Genomic DNA, 21,320 nt, shown 5'->3' with positions numbered 1-21,320 from the left:
AGTCATAATAGATAGTATATAATGTTAGTCAAAATAGCAAAGCCTTTACCATTTGTAATTTAACCTATATATGAGACTATATTTCGTTATGCATTTTAGATGCATATGAGGGTAGGTATTTCTAGCACTTATTGGTTGTTAGACGAAACAGTCAAACAAGATGACAAATGAAATACCTCTGATTAGATCCCTTGTAATTTATTTATTTATGTAGGGAATTTATATTGCCACCTATTCGCACATGGAGACTCAAGGCAGCTTACAGAATATAAAACTCCATATAAGAACAATAAAACCAATAAAAGAAGTCATATAATAAATTAATATACTAAAATCACCCTCCAACACCCTGTCCTGGCAACACACCTCGCATGAGCCATTTAATGGGCTCCATCCCACTCTGGGTTCCCCAGGCAGAACCAATCTTCAACGCCTTCCAGAAGAGTGCTAGAGTGGGGGCCATTTTAATTTCTGTGGGGAGGATGTTCCAGAGACAGAGGGCCACCACGGAAAAGGCCCTTCTTCTAGGCCCCACTAGGTGTATCTCCCTGGGGAATGGGACCCACAACATTCCCTGCCCTTCCTTTAATTATTTTAATTTCTTTAAAATATAACCATAGGAGTAGTCTGTGAGGCCTCTGGCCTGTTGAGAAAGAATATCAGTCTGTTCTTTCTGACACTATTTCTCTAGTCTTAAAATACTCCTCTATTTCCCCGTTTCTTTGTAAAATGAAATATGCTAGTTTTAGCATTAGGAACTACTCTTAAAAAGTGTTCGTGCTTGAGTCTACAGCTGTTTATCTTTTATAGATTGCTAAAGCAGAAGTAAATATACATGAGTGGCATTTAAGATGCAAAGGATCATTCTGCCATTTGCATTTCAAAGCAATTGTAGCAAGAACTGCTTCAAGCATTGAGTAACATACCTCCTTTTTCTATTGCTTCTTCTAATCTAGATAGAATACAAAAAAGCAGGTAGAACTGAAGGTGGGGCTTTGACTCCGATCACTTAATGAAACCACATACAACATGCAATCAAGCCTGTGTAACATTCAACAAAAAGAAAGGTGATGGTACTGACTAAAAGTATAATTGGAGTTGGGGAGATTATAGCTACTTTATTCTTCAAGGTGATATATGTGGTTTTCTCCATTTAAGTGTCACAACTGTGGGTTTACAAAAAATGATAGTGGTTTGCCTAATGCCAGCTTCTTCCATAGCTGTTACATTAAAAAGTTGTCTTTTGTGAGAAGATGGACTAAAGTATTTTTAATTTAGAAGCAATATTATTTCATGTAAAACAGGTTGAGACTTTAATTGAAACCATAAAGAATTAGCAACTGCTATTTACACAATGACCTCTTGAATCTATCAATGTGGTAATCAACTTTTACATCTAAATTACCTATTGAGCTAATTGTTTTTCACTTAAATCTCTCTCATCCTATATACTCTACTTCTCCAATCATGACACTTCATTGGCTTTCTTGCAAAACAGTTCAGGTCTTTTCTTACTCTAGTATATTACATAAATTATCCAGTGCTTCATGTTGGCTGAACTTTAACCCAAATCAGTAGGAGCATCTGCATAACCTTAGCTGACCTAGAAAACCTGTGTAGATCAGAAGGATAGGAGATTACCTGAAAATATTAGTATAGGGGATAGAATGGAAGAATGGAATGGGAATTTGCTGTCCAGTTGTTGCCAAAATTTCCTACATATTGTTCATACAGTCAACAGGAATGAAGTTTGATTCTAAGGAGACTTTTGCTTTAATTTATTGAAGTGTTTTTGGTTGCCAAAAGATGCATTAGCTTAGGTTTGTCTATCTTGAGCACATTCTTATTCGTGGTTGCTTTCCCACAGGTTGCCGGTATAAGCCCCCAGGATAATAGTGCTTAATCTTTCTTTCCCCTACTCTAATCTTTGACTCATTGAACATAGTCTGACTATTTGTATCGCCAAAAAAAGAGCCAACTGAAATAATTAAATACTTTTCTATCAATAGAGTATGCGACTAAAATTCAAGTTATAGTGGTGGAAAAAGCTAAAACAATCTTTATTCCATGCTGGGCAGTGTGAATCACACCCTGATCTGGTAATATCTCTGTGTTGAGCAGAGAAATTCATTCATGGTCAGAACTGTGCAATTTCAAAAAGTTCGTGATCAATATACCCTCTTGCATAATTAAAGGCATATGAAAACTCTTGCTAGATCAGAAAGATATGTATGTTTTAACCATAACATACAGGTAGTCCTTGAGTTATGACTATAATGAAGCCTAGGGTTCATTAAGGTTGGAAGTTGGGACAAACATTAATTGAACTGCCTCAAGAAACAACCCGTCCCCAAACCTTGCTCTTCCCAATGCATTTGTTAAACAAACACGTGGGTCATTAAGTGGCGCATGGGATGCCTCAGGGGTGGGGGGAGACCCTGAGAGGCCTAGTGCAGGCACAGGTCCACTTGCATTGGGCCTTCTAAGGCCCACACCCTCTGAAATACCCCATGCTTTGCTCCTTGCCCTTGGGGGTCCCCTATGGGCTGCCTCCTTACCCCACCCCATCACAATTGCACACTTACCTTTTAAATATCCTCAGGGATGAGGAGGTCAGGATAGGGAAGGAGAACAGACCACTCTGTTGCTGGGCCATGTAGCACAATGGAGGAGAAGAATTTCTGTTGGTTTTGTTCATTGCTAATCTTAACTTCTCCAGCATTAGCTTCACTAGCCACTGTCAATGCTGGGGGAACTAAGGCTAGTGCTTAGCAGGAGAGGTCCTGATGGTTTTTCTTTCATTGCTAGTCTTAGCTCCCCCGGTGTTAGCTACAATAGCCCTACTAATGCTGGGGGAGCTAAGGCTAGTACTAGTGAGGAAACATCCTTTCAATGCTAGTCTTAGTCTCCCAGCATTAGCAGCTAACACTGGGGGAGCTAAAACTAGCAATGAAAGGAAAACCAGCAGGACTTGTCCTTGATTGTGCAATGTGGCCTAGCAACAGACTGTCCTCTCTTCTTTTCCTACCCCAAGTTCCTGAGGTCTGGATATCTTCAAAAGATAAATGAACAAATGGTGACTGGGAGTGGGGAGGAGTTTGTGGGACCCAGCGGGATGGCAAAGCAGGCCCAATGCTTGTGGCAACCTGGCGGGGCAGGATGGGAAGAGGGGGGGAACTAGGTGGAATGTTTGTTCTGCAATGTCTCTCCCATCAATCATAAGGGCAAACTGCAGGGATGTAACTACAGGACTAGATCATAAATAACTGTTGGAGTATCTCTTGTAACTTCAAATGGTTGCTAAGTAACCTGTCATAAGTCGAGGACTACCCGTGATATTAATTTAGATATTCTTCAAAATATATGGCAGTTATAAGTTCACATTATATAATGTTTGATGTAACAAAAATAATCATGTAGCTTCATGATCTGAGTTACAGTATGCTGGAAAAGAGAAATAGGAAAAAAATAATATTGATTCATTAGAGCTCACAGAATTCTTACTTTGTGCAGGGTAGGGTATCTATTTTAGACACTTGATAAAAAGTTCTGAAGCAGTTAAATTGATTGACAGAGTACAGAGATCTAGTTAAACAAATTCACAATGGTGCCAGAAAAAAATAGCACATATAATTTACATCAAATCTAATTCACAGGCTTAATGATTAAAATTCAGGAGTTGACCTGGACATGTACTAATCAGATAATAAAATATGTATGTATGTATGTATGTATGTATGTATGTATGTATGTGTATGTATGTATGTATGTACGTATGTATTTATTTGGCTACCCATCTTAGCATTGTTTTCTTTTGATAAAATTAAAGATCTGTTTATTTTAGTTTACATTATCAGATTAATATAGAATTTTGTACAATTAAATATATTCAAGTTAACTATTCCTTTCCCTTTTTAAAAATTACAGCTACTGAAGATTTTAGCTTGCTTTAAACTAGTACATGCATCTGAGAAAAAATATATATGAAATTGTAGCATTTTGTCCTACATTAAGACTACAATTCAGAATCCAAGTGTTTTGTATTCTTTTGTGTTTTCAGTTAGTACTCCTGAGATGTGACTCCTTCTCCTCTTCCCCCCTATTATTGCACCTATTCCATTTCCAGGAATGTCTCACGAGGGACTGTAGGACAAATGTGTTTTACTTCTCTAGAAGAGATGGAACACTGGACTTTTATTTGAATTCATATTTTTTTTATATAGAAACCTCTTTTAAGTTTCGTTGATAGAAGGTTGAAACTATTTCTGGCTCCTTTGTGCTATGAGATTTGGACAAAATTAATATAGCCAAACAAAGTAGTACAAGTACAGTTGCAGTAAACAATATTCTTTTTGTAGGCAGTACATGGATAGATGAATAAAAGTAGATTATAAAGATTACCTGAGACATGTCTTCTGCAAAGAGGATTATAATGGTTTATTCCATCTCTCAGAATTTCTAATATTACATAGCAAGAAGCGGTTATGTCAGTCTGGAAAAACTGAACTATTTATAGTTCTAAAACTTTAACTCATAAGTTAACACTGAATATAAATACTTTGAAAACAAATTAGACTGTTTTTTATGTTTTCATTTTTGTTTTAGAACTTTTCTGTTTTTATGATACATTGTTTTGCATTAACAATATATTGTTATGTCTTCTGGTGGATTTAATGGATTTAATGTGCCAGTATAGCTAGAAGTGTTGCTTTCTTTGAATAAAAGAAATGACTACAAATAAATGACTACAAATAAAGAATATATGTAATATATTCAAATATCTGTTCATCTGTGAAACTCATTGGCTGACTTTGTACAGAATTATGAGGGCAAAAAAGGTTATTTTATTCAAATAATTTTAACAATTTTAAATAATTGTGCCTAGATTTTTCTGAATTTCATGATCTCTTTAATTAGTTATAGTTATTGAGAAAATCAATATAAAATATATATAAATCAGTTGACCAGGACAGTTAACAATGCTAAAATGTATTATCAAATTTATAAAAGTATTAATCAAGAATAATTATAAAATACAGAATATGTATTAAAGGTTACTCAAATTAATAAGCTTGGTCATTCTGTATGCTGAAATTCTTTCTTTAAAAACTGAACTCTTATACTCTTCCTTACTCCCAAGCAGGGGTGGGATCAGGGATGGGATTCAATTTTTTTTAACAACTGGTTCTGTGAGCGTGGTTTAGTTGATGGGCATGGCTTGGTAGTCATGTTATTGGCTGGGTGTGGCCAACTCAACATCACTCACTCGATGCACGCATCTCCTCGCCTGGCCTCTTGTGATTGTGGGGATGCTGCAACAGTCATAAGTGAAAAACAGTCATAAGTCACTTTTGTCAGTGTCATTATAACTTTGAATGGTCACTCCACACAAGCGAAGTACCAACAAAGGAGGGGGAAAAAAACTCCAGAAAAGTTCCAGAGACAGGAAGTCTAGTCCTGCCAAGAATGTAATAAGGGTCAACAGAGAGGCAGTTTCTTACAGGATTAGGCCAGTAATTTCTTCTAACAACTGGTTCTTCGAACTGCTTAGAATTTTAACAACCGGTTCTAGCGAAAAGGTGCGAACTGGTAGAATTTTGTAATTTTGTAACAACCGATTCTATGTGTGTGTGGCTAGGTGGGTGTGGTCATGTGACTGGGTGGGCATGGCTTCTTTTTTGGCAGCACCCCCCCCCCCATTTTGGGGCCTTCTAGGCCTCAGGGAAGCCTCCTGGTGGGGCGTTCTTGCTCCCAGAAGGCTTCCCTGGGGCTCAGGAAGGAAAAAAACACAGCTTGGGTGGGCGCACCCCCCCCCTCCATTTTTTGCCTTCCTGGGCCTCAGGGAAGCCTCCTGGGCTAAGCAGTAAATAAGCAAGGGAAATCCTGGAACAGCTGATCATTGGAACAGCTGATTGTTGTGGGGGGGGGGGGAAGAAATACCTTAAGAAGTGACTGGGCAGGGAAGAACGCAGTCAGCAATGTCAGACATGCGCACAATGTTGTGTATGTACAATAAGGACTGACTGGGAGGGGAGAGGCAGGCGGAGAGGGGCAGGGCCAGCCAGAAACACAGTTTGCCAGTTCTCCGAACTGTGCAGAATCATAACAAACGGTTCTATAGAATCCTACCCCTCTTCCAAGTCTCAATGATGCTAGTGGGATTTCAGACCTCTCCTCCCAAATTATTATTCTGTTAATAATATTTGTAATATCACTAGTGCTGACTTCTTTAATACGAGCCAATTCATTCTTAGGTAAAGATTTCATTAAATGTTGTAACTATTTCCAGTTTTTGTATTTGCTACAATCTGTTTTATATATAAGCATGGTGGATCTGGATTTCACACTGCTTTTCTTATTTCACTCCAACGAATTGTCACTAGGCAGTTGAGTCTTTTTTTTAAAGGATATTAAGGGTCAGTTGAAGGTCATGTGCTCATATAATTGTCTTTGATGATATTGTAGCTCTCTGCTTTGGGAAATATCAAAGGAGTAGAAGCATTGAGGAAGTTAACTTGATGGTGCAGCTACGCCAGATTTTGGAACCAGACAATTCTTTGAAAGCTAATTAATTATCCACAATAGTCTGTGGATTTTGTTATTTTTCTTTGATATATGAAGTTAAAGCAAAGTTGTAAAATAGGAAGCTATCAGCAAGAATGCCTAAAAAATTGGAATTGAAAGAAAAGGCGCTGTGTAGAGGAGTCATTTGTTAACAAGTGCTTCATCTGACAAGGGAGCATTACTCAGTATGACACATTTCCTATGTATATCACTATTGAGACATAGTTTTGTCCTATGGTTGTAGCTCTTTTTCTTGTGCTCATTTCAACGGTTCAACAGTTGCTTATGTAGATTATTAAAAGAATAAAATGTATAGACTAGTAATACAGACATTAAGCCAACATAGCATGGTGATTAAAGATGACAAACAGAGATACCTAAGTTCTAGCTCTCTCTTAGACAAAGAAGTTGAGTGTGTTTTTTTCAATGCTGTGCAGGGAAATCAAAAAGGCCCTAGCCTTCAGTGAAGAGGCCTCCAACTACAATGAATTAATGTGGGCATAATAATAACAGTGCAGACATTGGACAAGAATAAGTAGAAGTATGTGCCATGTGATACAGGACTCATTCATAATAATAATAAATAAATAAATAATAATCATAACAACAACATTAGTAGTAGTAGTAGTAGTAGTAGTATACTAATGCATTTTCCATCTTTTAGGCCAAAAGAAAATGGGTGAGTATATTATTACTGCTTTTGCTATTAAAATCTGCACAAAACTCTAATCTATGATAATGATGACAAATATGAGGAGACTGAACACCTAATTCCATTTTTAGATGGCCTGCATATTCCTTTGAGAGTTGGAAATAAACAGTTCAATGTAGACTCCATTGAATTCCACTTATTGGGGAAAATGAAAGTTTATTTTAAATCTGTATAGGTATGTCGACTTCCATAGGCATTTCATTATTTACAAAAATGAAGAAGTTGAATCTTATGGATGTAAGATTCATAGTGAAAACTGCAGTGGAAACTCTAAAATAAGCATAATTCAGTTTTATAAAACTCCAAATTCTCAAAAGAAGTCTTGCTAATAAATATACGGGCCCCACCCAAAACAGTTTTTCCAGTTTGTGTGTCCCCTTGACCACAATTATTTTTCCATCCTAGTTGATTGTGAGAGTAAAATAAAAATTTGATAACTCTTGACAATTAGATATTGGGTCTTTGATCTCATCCAGTCCCATGACTGCATTGCTTAGCAATGGCAATTCCTGCAGTCCCCATTGCATCATTAAGTGAGGATTGTGGGTCATTAAAGCAAACACCTCCTCTCACAACTTCTTGCTGGTTTCTGAGAGTCAAAGTTAGGGAGGAAGCCAGCAGGAAGATGAAAGTTCCAGGTGGGTTACCAGCAGGCAGGTAAGTGAAGCACAGTGGAGCTCAGAGAGGGGGTGTAAGTGGGGAAGTCAGTGGGAAAGGTTGGGAATTGTGATCACATGACCACAGGGTGCTACAACCATTGTAAGTAAGAGCTGATTGCTGAGCGCCCACATCACAATTATGTGATGGCAAGTTTTTGAACGGTTGGAACTTTGAGTACACTCAACAACCCTACCTTCAAACATTAACTGAATGAACGCTCATTAACTGTATAAGTTACAAATCACAATAGGAATAACTGTATAAGCAGTTACAAATCACAATAAGTTTTAAAGCAGATTTCATTTGGAATATGAAGAAATAAATCACATAATAATTCAAGCTTATGTTACACTACGTATGTGTAACCAGTAAAGCATTCTGATTAAAGCTGTTAAAATCAGATACATTGTAACCTTCAGCATTCTGAGTAATTGAAATGATAATTCTAATTAAATAGGAAGTAACAAAAATTTAGTTGATTATGTTGAATTTCCATATATACAATATATACGAGTGAGCATAGTTTCCTCTAGTCCAGTGATTCCAAAATTATTCAGGGATGAAGACCCTTTTAATATCCTTTTTTTTTTTGGAGGGAGGCACATGATGGAAATTTTATTGCTATAATATTGGAAGTATGGTTGAAGCATAAATAAATACTGGGGAAAGGCATCAGGTACTTCATAGCCTTACAGACAGAATGGAGCCATGCAGGCCTGGAGCCTGTCAGGCTGGAGAGTAAGCAAATGGCAACTACTCAAGGAATTAGGTTGAATGAATTATGTAAACCGGTGAAGGAAGTGAGTGGACCAAGTAAGATCAACCCATCTGTTGTTCCTAGTGGGTGCAGCCTTCTCTTCAGTGGCAGAGAACTAGAGGTTTTTTAAAATTAAAGTTTACTCCTACATAGTTTTAAGGAAAATCCTGTTGATTCCCAGGCATGTAGGATTTTGACTTTAGTTTCATCAACACTCCTGAACCCTTCAGAAGACTTACATCCAATGCTTGTTTTCTTAATTTTTCTTTAAAAACAAAAAAATACTTATAAATTCATAAATTGTGAATTATAAAGTTGGATACTAGTACATTCAAATTTGCTTCATTTTCTCTGTAAGATCTCTAGAAATACTTGGTTTTTCAAGCTACATTTCCTGTGGGATAATGATACCTGCTTTTGTTATTATGACCTAATGCTGCAAGCAAAATCTAAAATGCATACATTTTTTTTATTAAAGTTGGAAGAAATGTCCATCTGGGTTCAGTCCCAAGTGGGAAGAGAGACACTGGAAACATGGGGACTGCTTGGAAGGATGGTTTAATGGTGGACAGGACCACATGGGTTTTGAAATCCTGGGCAAAATGGAGCACATGGAGCACATGAGGGAGACAGATTTATACCTTCTGTTGGGCTTTAAACTTGCTTCCTGTTCCTGTGGCAAGAACTGTATCCTGATTAGTTGTCAGACTCCCATGGGGCCATGCAGGGGTAACTTGGTAGGTTGTCTTGAATCCCAGGCTTGATTGAATCTTGCTGAGTAATGTAATGTTCCCAGGTGATTTCGCATTGTAGTGAGCCCTGCTGTTAGATAGGTAGAGGGCTAATCCTATCATGTCCTGAGGGCCATGTCTTAATCCCATCACCCTGGAGCTGAAGTGGGGGCAGGGAGCTGTAGGGAGCTGCTTTGTCTTTAAAAACATGTTTCTCCTTTTCTCATCCAGGGAAATATAATATTCTGCCTTTTTAATATTTCCTAGAATATTAATTCTTCTAGGAGAAGGGTGGGTGCTAACTTTCTACATTAATGACTGCCATGCAGTCGGTTATTGATATAGCAGTGTCAAAAAACTTTACATTATTATTTTTGGACTCTTGTGTGCATTCTTAAAATCTGTTTATTATACATTCTCTTTTCTTTCAGAACTCCTTGAAGAGAAGAGGGAGCAGGGATATTCATAAAGAAAAGAAGGCATTTGCTCAGGTATTGTTCCCAACAAATATATATGTCAATCCTAAAACAATGTTATCTGAAGTAACCTTTAGTAATCAAATACATGTAATACAATTTCAGAATATAATATTTTTATATGAAATGTTTGTTTTAAAGTTTTTTTGATCTGATAACTCTTTTTGCAGATAGAGGCAAAAAAATTAAAAAATATGAAAAAATAAAATATCCTTGTCAGAATATTTGGAGCAGAAAAAGTAGTCCTTGTTGTCAAGGTTATGTACTAATGATTATCTTAACACAAAATGTAGTTAACACATTAAAAACACATTTTGTGTCATTTTTAAAGAATCTATGGTATTTTTCCCCCAGGAGAAAACTTGTGATATCAGGAAAATGAGTTTCTCTTGTTCAAATGGGAAACTGAGGCCATCCATGAAGACTCACTTGGAATTAGGTTTTAAGTTTCTGAAGCCTGATATTCTTTCTTTCTTCAACTAAATATAAAGTAATCGTATTTTTTTCCTCCTCACTCAGTTTTCATAGTAATAGTGTTAAATAACTGGGGCTTAAGGATTGGGTTTCTACTTGGTGAGAAAAAAATCATTGCAGCTTCCTGAAAAGCTTTTATTCCTCAACAGTAAAACAATTTCTGTGGACTTGCGCTACCAGCTGGAAACATTCTCACTCAAACATTCCATATGAACAGCATTGCTGAACTATATTGCCAAGATATACAGCCAATATACAGTGCTGTATTATTTTAAATGGATTACCATACCATGATATATACACACCATGAGATTTCATGACATCAGACTCACTGTACAACAATATCTTCAACTCCTGACCCTCACAGGCAGCCCAGAGATTCAGAATATTGACAGTTGCTTGGATATCTAGTTAAGTCACCCAACAGTGCAGCCAATGTGATTCTATTTCAAACCTAGGCCTAATTCCAGGATTTGGAAAGAATCCAGATAATTTAGTTTCTCTGCGATTTTTTTCAGTAGGAGCACTAACATTCCCTATATATCTTCCACAAAAAGGAGTAGTGGAGTCTGGTTTCTAACAGATCCAGATCCAGGGATGGCCTCTTCAGGAGAGACATACTACCATCTCTTTCAAAGACAGTGGTACTATACCCTCTCCTAACAGTATTGATCACTCTCTAATCCAAGCAGTCATACCCCCAAATTCTGAAGCAGCATGGGTTGTGGCTCATATGTAGAGAAGTTCGTCCTTCCTGGTACCACATTTACTTATAGGATAAAATGAGTTCCAGATCACATCACAAGACTCTCCCTCTGCCAACCCTATTGTTCCTGCCCATGAGGAGTTAAGATTTGAGTGAGTTTGTTGGCAAATGTTGCCTGGAACTCTCACTTCAGCCTGGTGTTGACCTTGCTGAGTCCCAGTCCTCAAATGAAAATGAGTCATCCTAAATAGGTCTGCTGGGACATGATCCACTGATGCAATAATGATGGAAAAGTAGGAAGAGTTTGCAACCCTTATCAGTGCTGTTCTTTGCACATGAATATACTGCTACTGGGTTAAGCTTGCTGTACAACTAGAATTATACTGGATTACTCCAGGATCTACTACAAGAACATGTAGGACAGAGGAAATAGAACAGCACTCTTTCTGCATTTAGTTTTTATTGAAAAAAAAAGTTTCTGTTCAGCAGAGTTGCAGAATGGAACTTCTTGGAAAATGCCAAGCAGCGGTCAGAACACAAAGAAAACTGTTTCTTCAGCATAAGGTAGGAATGTTGGCACTGGCCCAGTTTCCTGAGCAACAGCTATGTTGCCATTTCATTTTGCTGACATTCCAGTAAGTGCATTCTGCTTGGCCAAAACCACCGAGGAGATGGTAATGGAATATTGTTTCTTTTTGTTTGTATCACCCAGCTAATCAAATATATAAAATATATACATATTTTATGTATGGAATTGTGATTAAGTTTCAGCCTCATCACAGCTTTAGCACCGCAGCCCTAATTTGTTCATATTGAGTGTTTCTCATCATGTGTGCATGAAATATATATTTCAAGCTATTTGGTAGTCAAGCTGTGTCCATGCACCTACACTCTTCCAATACTGGTGTCTGAGGAGAAAGTCCTGTTTTGAGAGCCCTTTGTATAGTAAGGCAGAAATAATTCAATACGTTTTATACATATGCATCCATACATTATATGAAATGCTAAAAGAATTGTTTATATGAGCAGACAAAGCTATATACAAATAAGGGCATGGGGCTGATGGCTCCACCACCCTCTATTATGATGATTATTCATTCATATTGACAGAACTAATATAACCCAGATAACTCAGATAATCTACCCTTGAAATTGGAGGATCACATTAGATTCATTAAGAATATGACTATTTTCTGTCTCAGTTTAGGATAGCTCATCTTAAAATTTAAGCGTGTATAATTCTGTCAGGTAAATGAAATAATGGGGGGGAAAGATTACAGGTAGTCCTTGACTTCCAACCATAACTGAACCCAAAATTTGTTGTTTTTAACAGTTATTAAATGAGTTTTGCCTCATTTTACGACTTTTCTTGCCACAGTTGTTAAGTGAATCACTGCAATTGTTAAGTTAGTAATATGGTTGTTAAGTACTTTCCCATTGATTTTGCTTATCAGATGGTTGCAAAAGGTGATCACATGATCCCGAGACACTGCAGCTATCATAAATATGAGTCAGTTGCCAAGGTACCAAATTTTGATCATGTGATCATGGGAATGCCGCAAAAGTAAGTGTAAAAAACAGTCATAAGTCCCTTCTTTCAGTGCCATTGTTAATTCTGAATGGTCAACTAAACAAATTGTTGTAAGTCAATGACTACCTGTATATAGGAAAGCTTTAAGAGAAATCTGATTCCGCTGCTATGAGTTTCACAATCTGATAGGTGAATTTTTTAAAATGGGGAACACTTTTTGTTTGGATCATTTTCACATTATGGGTTTATCTAATAACAAATAAGCTCACCTGAATTCCAGTGCATGGAGCTTTCATTTGCATCTTTTACAATATTAGTTTGTTGTTCTCATGCTGTGTAACATTTAATAGTCTTTCTCCCTACCATACAAACCTATTTAGCATGCAGTTTGGCAATTATTGTATACTTATGTAATGTTTATGTGTGTATCCATATAATACAGAAGGCTAGGGGGCATGAAAAGATGGGAAATTAAACTTACCTAGATTTAATGTAAGCTATCAATAGCATTCGCGTTTGTTGTAATTAAAATGTTTGCTGTAGAATTTGTTTCAAAACTATTTACAGATGTTTGTTGTGTTTTCACTCTTTGCCTCTCTGTCTCTCAGGTATTGATAGACAAGCACAAATTAAGAAATATCAAAATTGTTTTTAGACTGCCATTTTACACATGGTTATATGAAAATAAATCTTACTGAATCCAAACAGGCATTTTTCTAAATAAACAAATATAATTTTATATGCCATAAATATTAAACTTGGAATTGGATTTGGAATGACATTTACCTAAGCTCAGTGATGTCTATTGGGGGAGTCAAACCAATCAATCTCATGAAATCATGATTGTCCCACACCACATATACATATATTGAAACATTGCATGCACACTTAAAAAAGATGGCACAAAAATGTTTTCATCGTTTTATTGAAAGCAGCAGAAACTGTGGTTGCCCATATTTAAGCTCTTGATATGTCTGTTCATAGTCAATCTGCAAACAAGGTTTAAATAACATATTTTTGTAAGTTTTGTTGATAGAAATGTAACAATTTATCAAATGGTTTTCTTAATACTATGAGTAGCTTCTAAGCAATTTTCTTGATAATTTTAAAATTAGTTAAGAGGCTATTATTGCACATAGCTACTTTCTATTATCATTTGAGTTTTAAATACATGAAAACAAATTTCTATTTATTACACACTGTTTTCGTTTTATTTTTTTTATTTCTGTGAATATCCAAGTCAGGAAAAATCTTAACAGATATCTTATAGATGCCACACTGAAAATGACAATAATTCATAACAGACTGATTTCATGCACATATAAACATGTACATTTTAAGAATTTCACAGGGCAAATAGTGAACTAAACAGATAAATAATAGTTAAATTATTTCATATCAAGAGGAAAAATAAAATACAAGACAGTAAATAAAATAAAAAACTATTTTCTTCCGTTCTTGGAATTTTATATCCCAGAATTCCAAGGAAATTGAATTAATGAGACTAGTGTTATTCTAAACAAAATCTGTTTTAATATTATGCATTTTATTGGACTGAGATTTTGTTACATTGCTTATTTAACTTCAGTGCTACTGGATTTGCATTTTTTGCTTATGTATTTCCATTTGGCATACCATTATAAAATATTTATTTATTGTATTTATTTATACAATTTATTGTGTGCCCATCTTACCATAGGGTAACTCTGGGTGGCTTAGAGTTATACCTAAGTTAAAATATAAAAATCGAACATTAAAACCAAAGACAAATGGAGAGGGGGCGGAGTAGGGGAGAAGGGTGATCCATTATTACTCAATCAACCACTTCCATTGCACTGTTCCCCCACTGGGGCCCCAAGCCGACTCACAAAACCACATCTTTAGGCCCTTACAAAAAGATAGGAGGGTTGGGGCCAACCTCACATTGGGGAGCAAAAATAATCTGGAGAGTAGGAACAACAGCAGAGAAGGGCCTCCCTTGGACCTCACTGGCTGGAATAAGGACAGGATCCACAGCATGCCTCCTCTGCCAGCTATCCCCTATCATATTATAAAGTATATATAAAGTTGTATATGTAGTAAGAATAATTTTGAATGTTTGGCTTCATATGTAAGATAGCAATTGAGGGTTTTTTCATTAAAAAAGAAAGTAATAAAGACATTTTGGATATTCACAGAAATAAAATAAAAAATGATTTATCTTCTTGATTCTGTAGCAATAGCCTTCATTTTCAACATGACAATCAAAATATACAGACATTTTGTGCTTTTGAGTCAGTCTTGACTCCTGGCCATTACATGGGCAAGTCCATGCAGTTTTCTTGGAAACAATTTTTGGAAATGGTTTGCTATTGCTTCCTTCCTGGGACTGAAAGAGAGTAGCTAGCCTAAAACCACCTAGTTGATTTTATGCCTAAGATAGGGCTAAAATTCAGTTTCTAGTTCAGTCCACCAATCTGGCTCTATTAATAAACATGCCAGAAAACTATTTCTAAAATGATGTCTCTAAAGTACTCTTTTTAGTAGGCTACTCATCAATTGTTGATGAATTTTCCTCTTTTAAGAAACTGCTTTTTTCACTTTTCAGAAACGGATTCCTTGACAAAAATTTCAGTTAATTCAATGAATAATAACAGAAATGAATGGGTATTCAGATTATATGTAACACTTTTAAATGTTGCCTTGTTTTTAATTTCTCTTTAATACTTACATCTTTTTTCGTAGGAGTAACATACAGCCTCTTGAAGAAGGCATGACACATCTATGCAATTTTCCTGGCAACAGTTTAGAAGTATTCTGCAGATGCCATCTTCTCTTTGTTTTCTTTGATATCCCAGACTATCTTACCCTCTTGGAATCTCTTTGGTATCAGGCATCCCAAGTACTAACTAGTCTAACCCAACTTAGCTTCCAGTTCTGACAAAATGAAACAAGTGCTGCCATCTGTTAAGACTGGCAAAAGATAGATGACATATAATATTACAGTAGTTTGTATTATTACCAATTCCAGAGAGATATTTGACCTGCATTATAAGTAACAGCTTGGCTTTGTTGTGCCTATATGAATATTGCATTATATTCATAACGTATCTATACAGAATGGAGCAGATTGGCTGTCCCTATTTTGAAAAATATACATTTGACATGGGATATCTGAGCATGCCTGATGGACTATGAAGTGTTGAGTCCGTGGTGCTCTCTAGACTTATTTGTTTGCATACATATGTTTTATTACCCAGCTAGGTCAGTGTGTGAGAGTATGGGGTTTGTTCCTAGATACAGTAGCTTGCCTCGCTCGGTTTTTCCTTGATAGTTTCTTCACTGGAGTATTGTTTTCTGCTTATTATACTACCATACACCAATAACTTAGAAACAACCAACAGACTATTACAATCACATGGCATCATCATAGCACAGTAATCCACTACAGACCTCCAAAACATCTTAAATAAACTGAAAGACCTAGTAGCCCAAGAAGAAGAAAACATTTATAACATAGAGTGTAAGAGCTGCAAAAACTACTATGTAGGACAGGCAGACAGAAGATTAGCAGAGCACATCCATGACACTGACAAATATCCAGAAGACATGATGAAAACTCCTTAATTTCACAACACATGGACAAACTCAACCATAGGTTCAACTGGGAAGCTATGAGCATTCTAGACAAAGTTAAGCCTCACATTTACTCAAATTGATATTTCCTAGTTGGGTAATGAAATGTCTGCAAGTAAACAGCCAAGCATCGAGAGCTCCAAGGGCTCTTAATTCAACTCTGAGTTACATATATTCTGTTCTATTGGAAATTATGTATATAGTTTTTTTTTTTAAAGGACACAATTTGGTTTTTCACTTATTCTATAACTTGTTTTTGCTGGAATAAATACTTATTTTGTGGAAAGGAATCTTAAGAGTTTATATTCTGAATAATCTAATGTAAAAAAAGGATTTTCCATTTTTCCATTATACATTATTGGTTTTTCTTCATTTAAAAGTGTGCAACATTTGTATTATAGTTTCTGGAACTATCAGTTTCTGGAAGTTTATTGCAAGTTTTTTTTACCAACTTTAACTAGCAATTCCTCAATTGAATTTTGTAAAGTGCATGTTGTACATGCACGCACACACACACAAACACACGACACACACAAACACACCCCTTCTCTAATTTTATGTTTGCGTATACTCATGATAGTGTTGAAATCCAACATAACAGGTTAGAAAAAGTTGCTTTACAGAGTTATGGCCAGAACATGTTTGTCTTTTTCCTTTTATCTTCATATGTGTTGCTTTTATTGGCAGGAAGACAGTGCTGATTTGAAGTGCCAGCTTCAGTTTGCCAAAGAGGAAGCAGTACTGATGCGTAAGAAGATGGCCAAGCTAAGCAGAGAGAAAGATGAATTGGAACAAGAGCTTCAAAAGTACAAATCCATCTATGGGGATGTGGAAAGTCCTCTCCCCATTGGAGAGGCTGGAGGGCCACCCAGCACAAGAGAAGCTGAACTGAAGCTTCGTTTAAAATTGGTGGAAGAAGAAGCTAACATATTGGGCAGAAAGTTAGTAGAACTAGAGGTGGAAAACAGAGGAATTAAGGCTGAGATGGAGGATATGAGATGCCAGTATGAAAGAGTATGTCTTAACCAGGAACGTGTTTCAAGCATTCCTACCTCACCTTATGGTGACCCTGTGGAATCAGCTGCAGAGTTGCGTCATCATTTGCAATTCGTAGAAGAAGAAGCAGAACTTCTTAGGAGATCAATCTCTGAAATTGAAGATCACAATAAGCAGCTAACAAATGAATTGAATAAATTCAAGTTTGACCCTGGACAAGAATCTGGTTGGTTTGATGAAAATGCATCCAAATGCAGTGGATCCTTACAAGAAGAACTGAAGTCAGCCCAGATGCAAATCAATGAACTGAGTGGAAAAGTGATGAAGCTCCAGTATGAAAATCGTGTGCTGCTATCTAATGTGCAGCGCTATGATCTTGCCTCTCACCTAGGATTGCGAACATGCAGTCCCAGGGATAGTGACGCGGAGAGTGAGACGGGAAAGAAAGAGTATGACAATGAAGAAAGTCATCTACCTCAACCAAGGAGAGAAGGACCTATTGGAGGTGAAAGTGATTCTGAAGATTTATATGAAAAGACATCAGGTTTTGGGAGTGGGAAACACTCAGAAGTTAGTAACTTGTGTTCCACTGATTTAACAAGGGCCAAAGAGAACTCAGAATCATTGATCAGTATCAAATATGAGGCTGAAAGGCTTGAAAGAGCTATGGAACACCTTATCATTGATACAGACAATTTAATATATGAAACAAAAGTCCAAATAAATAACAGTGCTTCCTCTGAGCAAATTTTTAAAAACGTTGAGAGGAAAAAGGGGAACAATAATGAACCAGAACTTTTAAGCACTGTTAATTCAAGGATGAAACATTTTCAGAAAGAACTGCAAAGCTTCTTGGAGAAGGTTGATAACATTGGGGCTGGCTTCAAAGAACAACTGGAAGATCTTTCCCCTCTTCCACACCTTACAGAGTCCTCTAGTTTCCTGTCCACAATAACATCCATCTCTCGAGATTCTCCTATTGGAAATCAAGGAAAGGAATTAATTATAGATTTCCAGGTAGGTGGACTTCTTGCTTCTTTTACGGTTTTGTTAGTCTTTCTTGCTGCATTCTGGTGCTAATTTTGCCTAGGTTTGTTTTGTTATGATTTTGAAATTAATTTATAAAATATTTGTAAATCCTTTTTTTAACTCTGCTATTTTCATACAGAGGCTGTTTCTCATGACAAAAAGGCTAATAGAAAAAAAACAGCACCTAATTTTTTGTTTTGTTTATTATATTGGATGCTGTATTTCATTAGTAACTGTTTTGTTGATATTTAACAAAACACATAGCACATACTATCTCTTATACTGTTAATATGAAATGTATTTCAAAAGGTCTTGCCAAAATAAAAATCCAAAATGAAATATACTTTAAAAGCCCGCTTTTAGTTCTTTCACATAAGTAAGGAGCAAATAAAAAGGCCCTGTAGCTAACAAAAGACTGCCTTTCATAATGCATTTCCTTGGATTCATACTCTCACAGCTGCCATACTGAATAGGGATTTTTCTGCACAGCACAGATAAGGTTGTAAGAGCCTTGTGTCCCCATATACTCCATGATTTATACGCTTGCTGTTGGTTTGATTCATGCATCCCCATTGCATGCGCCTCATAACCAGTATTTGCATTCTTTCCCCTCTCTTGCTTTTCAGATGTTTCAGCCCATTATTTTGCTCATCCTTATTTTAGTTCTGTTCTCGTCACTTGCTTATGACACTGCATTTAAGTTGATTTTTCTGTTCACGCTTTTTTTTGTCTTGTAGTTTTTTCAATTGCCTACCTTATCCATTTTTGTTTGTTTTTTTTAATCTCCCTGTCCTGATTTTTTTTTATGTTACAATCCCCACCCATGCACCTAACAGTCCAAACAAAAGGATCAGATGGAATGGCAGCCCAGCCCAGACCATGGAGATGAAAAAGAGATTCGTCAACAGCAAGGCACAACAGAACCACCTGGCACAACTGATGGAGACCTTAAATTCTACAGGCCAGAAAACAAGAATTGTTTCAGTCTAGAGGTTAGCCAGCTGAATAAAAATTCATTGAAAGGGAACAGTAATTATTTGTAATAGAAGCCAGGGCAAAATAGAGGGAATCATTCCTTTGAGCCCTATAATTTGTATTTAACTCCACCTAATATTTTAATGAAATGGAAATATGATCGTTTTTAGCATTTTTCTCATGATAGACAATACCAGATAGCATTTGTTTAGCAATTGACTCATTTAGCAATCATTTGCACTATGATGGTGATGGGGGGGAAACTGTGTTCTTGCATTTATGATTTTCTGGGGTCAGAATGTTCTACAACAAGGGGGCAGCAGACACTGCCAGTTGAAACTTTTGACTGATGGGGTGTGCAGGCTTACCTTCCTTGCTGAATTGAGTGAGATGAGATGTGCTGATGAGATGGGAAGAAGCCAATTCCATAGATAACTTGTAGAGCTTTATACCATGTAGAGCTTTATAGGTGATGGCTAACACCTTATATTGAACGTTGAACCCGGAAGCAAACTAGTACCCAGTGCAGTTCATGGAACAAGGGTGTTATCTATGTCCTTCTTCAGGCACCCAGTATGGCTCGTGCAACTGTGCTCTGCACCAGCTAAAGCTTCCAGTTACTTTTCAGGGGTAGGCCCATGTAGATCATGTTGCAGTAGTCCAATCGGGATATAACCAGGGCATAAATGACCAAGCATAAAGCCTCCCTGCCTAGAAAGGGCATCATGGATGCATTGTGGAATTGGGCAAATACCCTCCTGGCCATGGTTGCCACCTGCTCATCGAGCAGGAGCCATGAGTACAAGAGGACCCCCAAATTACACACCTGGTCTGTCTGGGATAGTGCAACTGCATCCAAGAGCAAAGATGATAAACTCCTGGGTACAGAGGAGCCCACCCATAGCAATTCCATCTTACTAGAGTTCAGCTGAAATCTGTTGTTCCCATCCCACAGCCTCCAGGCATTACAAAAGGATGTCCACTGCAACACCCACTTCACCAGGAACAGAGATATACTGTATGGCTGGACACCATCAATGTATTGGTGATCCATGGACATGGATGAACTTACCCAGCAGTTTCATGTAGATGCTATACAAATGCTGTACTGTTTCAGAGTTTAAATGGGCATTAAAGTCTAGCCCATTTGAATCTAAACTGAGCAAAAAGCGATTGTATTGTATGTTCATCTCTTCCAATTTTTTAGATCAGAACACAGCCTTCAAAACATAGAGGTCCATGATCACTTTGGAGGCACTAGACTGTTAGGTCTTATTTTAGTCATATATGCTATATTGAGAATAGCCATAAAAATTAGAAGAAAATTCTTACTTGAATGTCAGGTTATAAAACTGGCCTAGAACTAGCTGCGGATGATTGCAAATATTCATTGTGAAATAGCACTTAACGGCATCTCATTTTGTCAATTGTACAGTCCTATAACCTGGATTGAATTGGTTCTATATCTACATCAAAAGCCAGCAATAAATAACCAGAAATGATTGACTGGAAAGCAATGACTTCCTTAATTCAGATTTTTTCTAAAATAAATTTTCAATAATCTTTTTAAATGGGGAATTAATGTATACTTAATTTCTTAAATTTTGTAGTAACATTTTAAATAAAAAGTCTATCTGAAGGAAGACAAATTTGTGAATTGTACATTTGATTTGCTGGCCATTAAGTACAAGTTGACTTTTTAGTTTGAAGATGGGTAAATTAAAGGTGCAGGGAGCAAAACATCTAGCATTCTCATTTGCAAAACTTGGATTGATTGATTGAATTCTGATTTAGTTATGCTCAAAAATAATGAAAAAGATATCTTCAAGATAGAAAGAACCAAAATATGCTTTAGAAGTATGTTAATAAATTAAATGACCTACATTCTTTAAAAGCATGATCTCTTAAAATTTTTCTAAGGTCCAATATTGCCAACTTGGTGCTAGATTCCCTCTTTATGGAGGAAAAACATGTGCACTGTCCCAAAAGCAGAGACTATATGTCAGTGATGGTGTGCACGCACGTGTTAATGCATGCACACGTGCCCCAATCCCCAAAATGCAATGTGAGCTCCCCATGCATGCACCCCCCCCC

General features: G+C 36.7%; 1 protein-coding gene across 6 annotated transcripts in view; it reads left to right on the top strand.

Annotated features, from left to right (window-relative positions):
- MTCL1 (microtubule crosslinking factor 1) overlaps positions 1-21,320 on the top strand; it is a 94,593-nt gene that overhangs the window by 36,996 nt on the left and 36,277 nt on the right. For 5 of the 6 annotated variants that reach the window (XM_087961526.1, XM_087961527.1, XM_026671914.2 and 2 more), the window contains 3 exons: positions 9,856-9,915; positions 16,914-18,239; positions 19,088-19,243. In XM_087961526.1, the coding sequence (XP_087817652.1) occupies positions 9,856-9,915; positions 16,914-18,239; positions 19,088-19,243 (1,542 nt within the window). The remainder of the gene's footprint in view (positions 1-9,855; positions 9,916-16,913; positions 18,240-19,087; positions 19,244-21,320) is intronic. The other variant, XM_087961529.1, reaches the window with a different exon arrangement.

Source organism: Notechis scutatus, chromosome 3, assembly GCF_049901735.1.
Source record: "Notechis scutatus isolate UNSWTSFEM ecotype Mainland chromosome 3, rNotScu1.2, whole genome shotgun sequence".
NCBI lineage: Eukaryota > Metazoa > Chordata > Lepidosauria > Squamata > Elapidae > Notechis > Notechis scutatus.
This window is presented reverse-complemented; position numbering and strand designations above follow the sequence as displayed.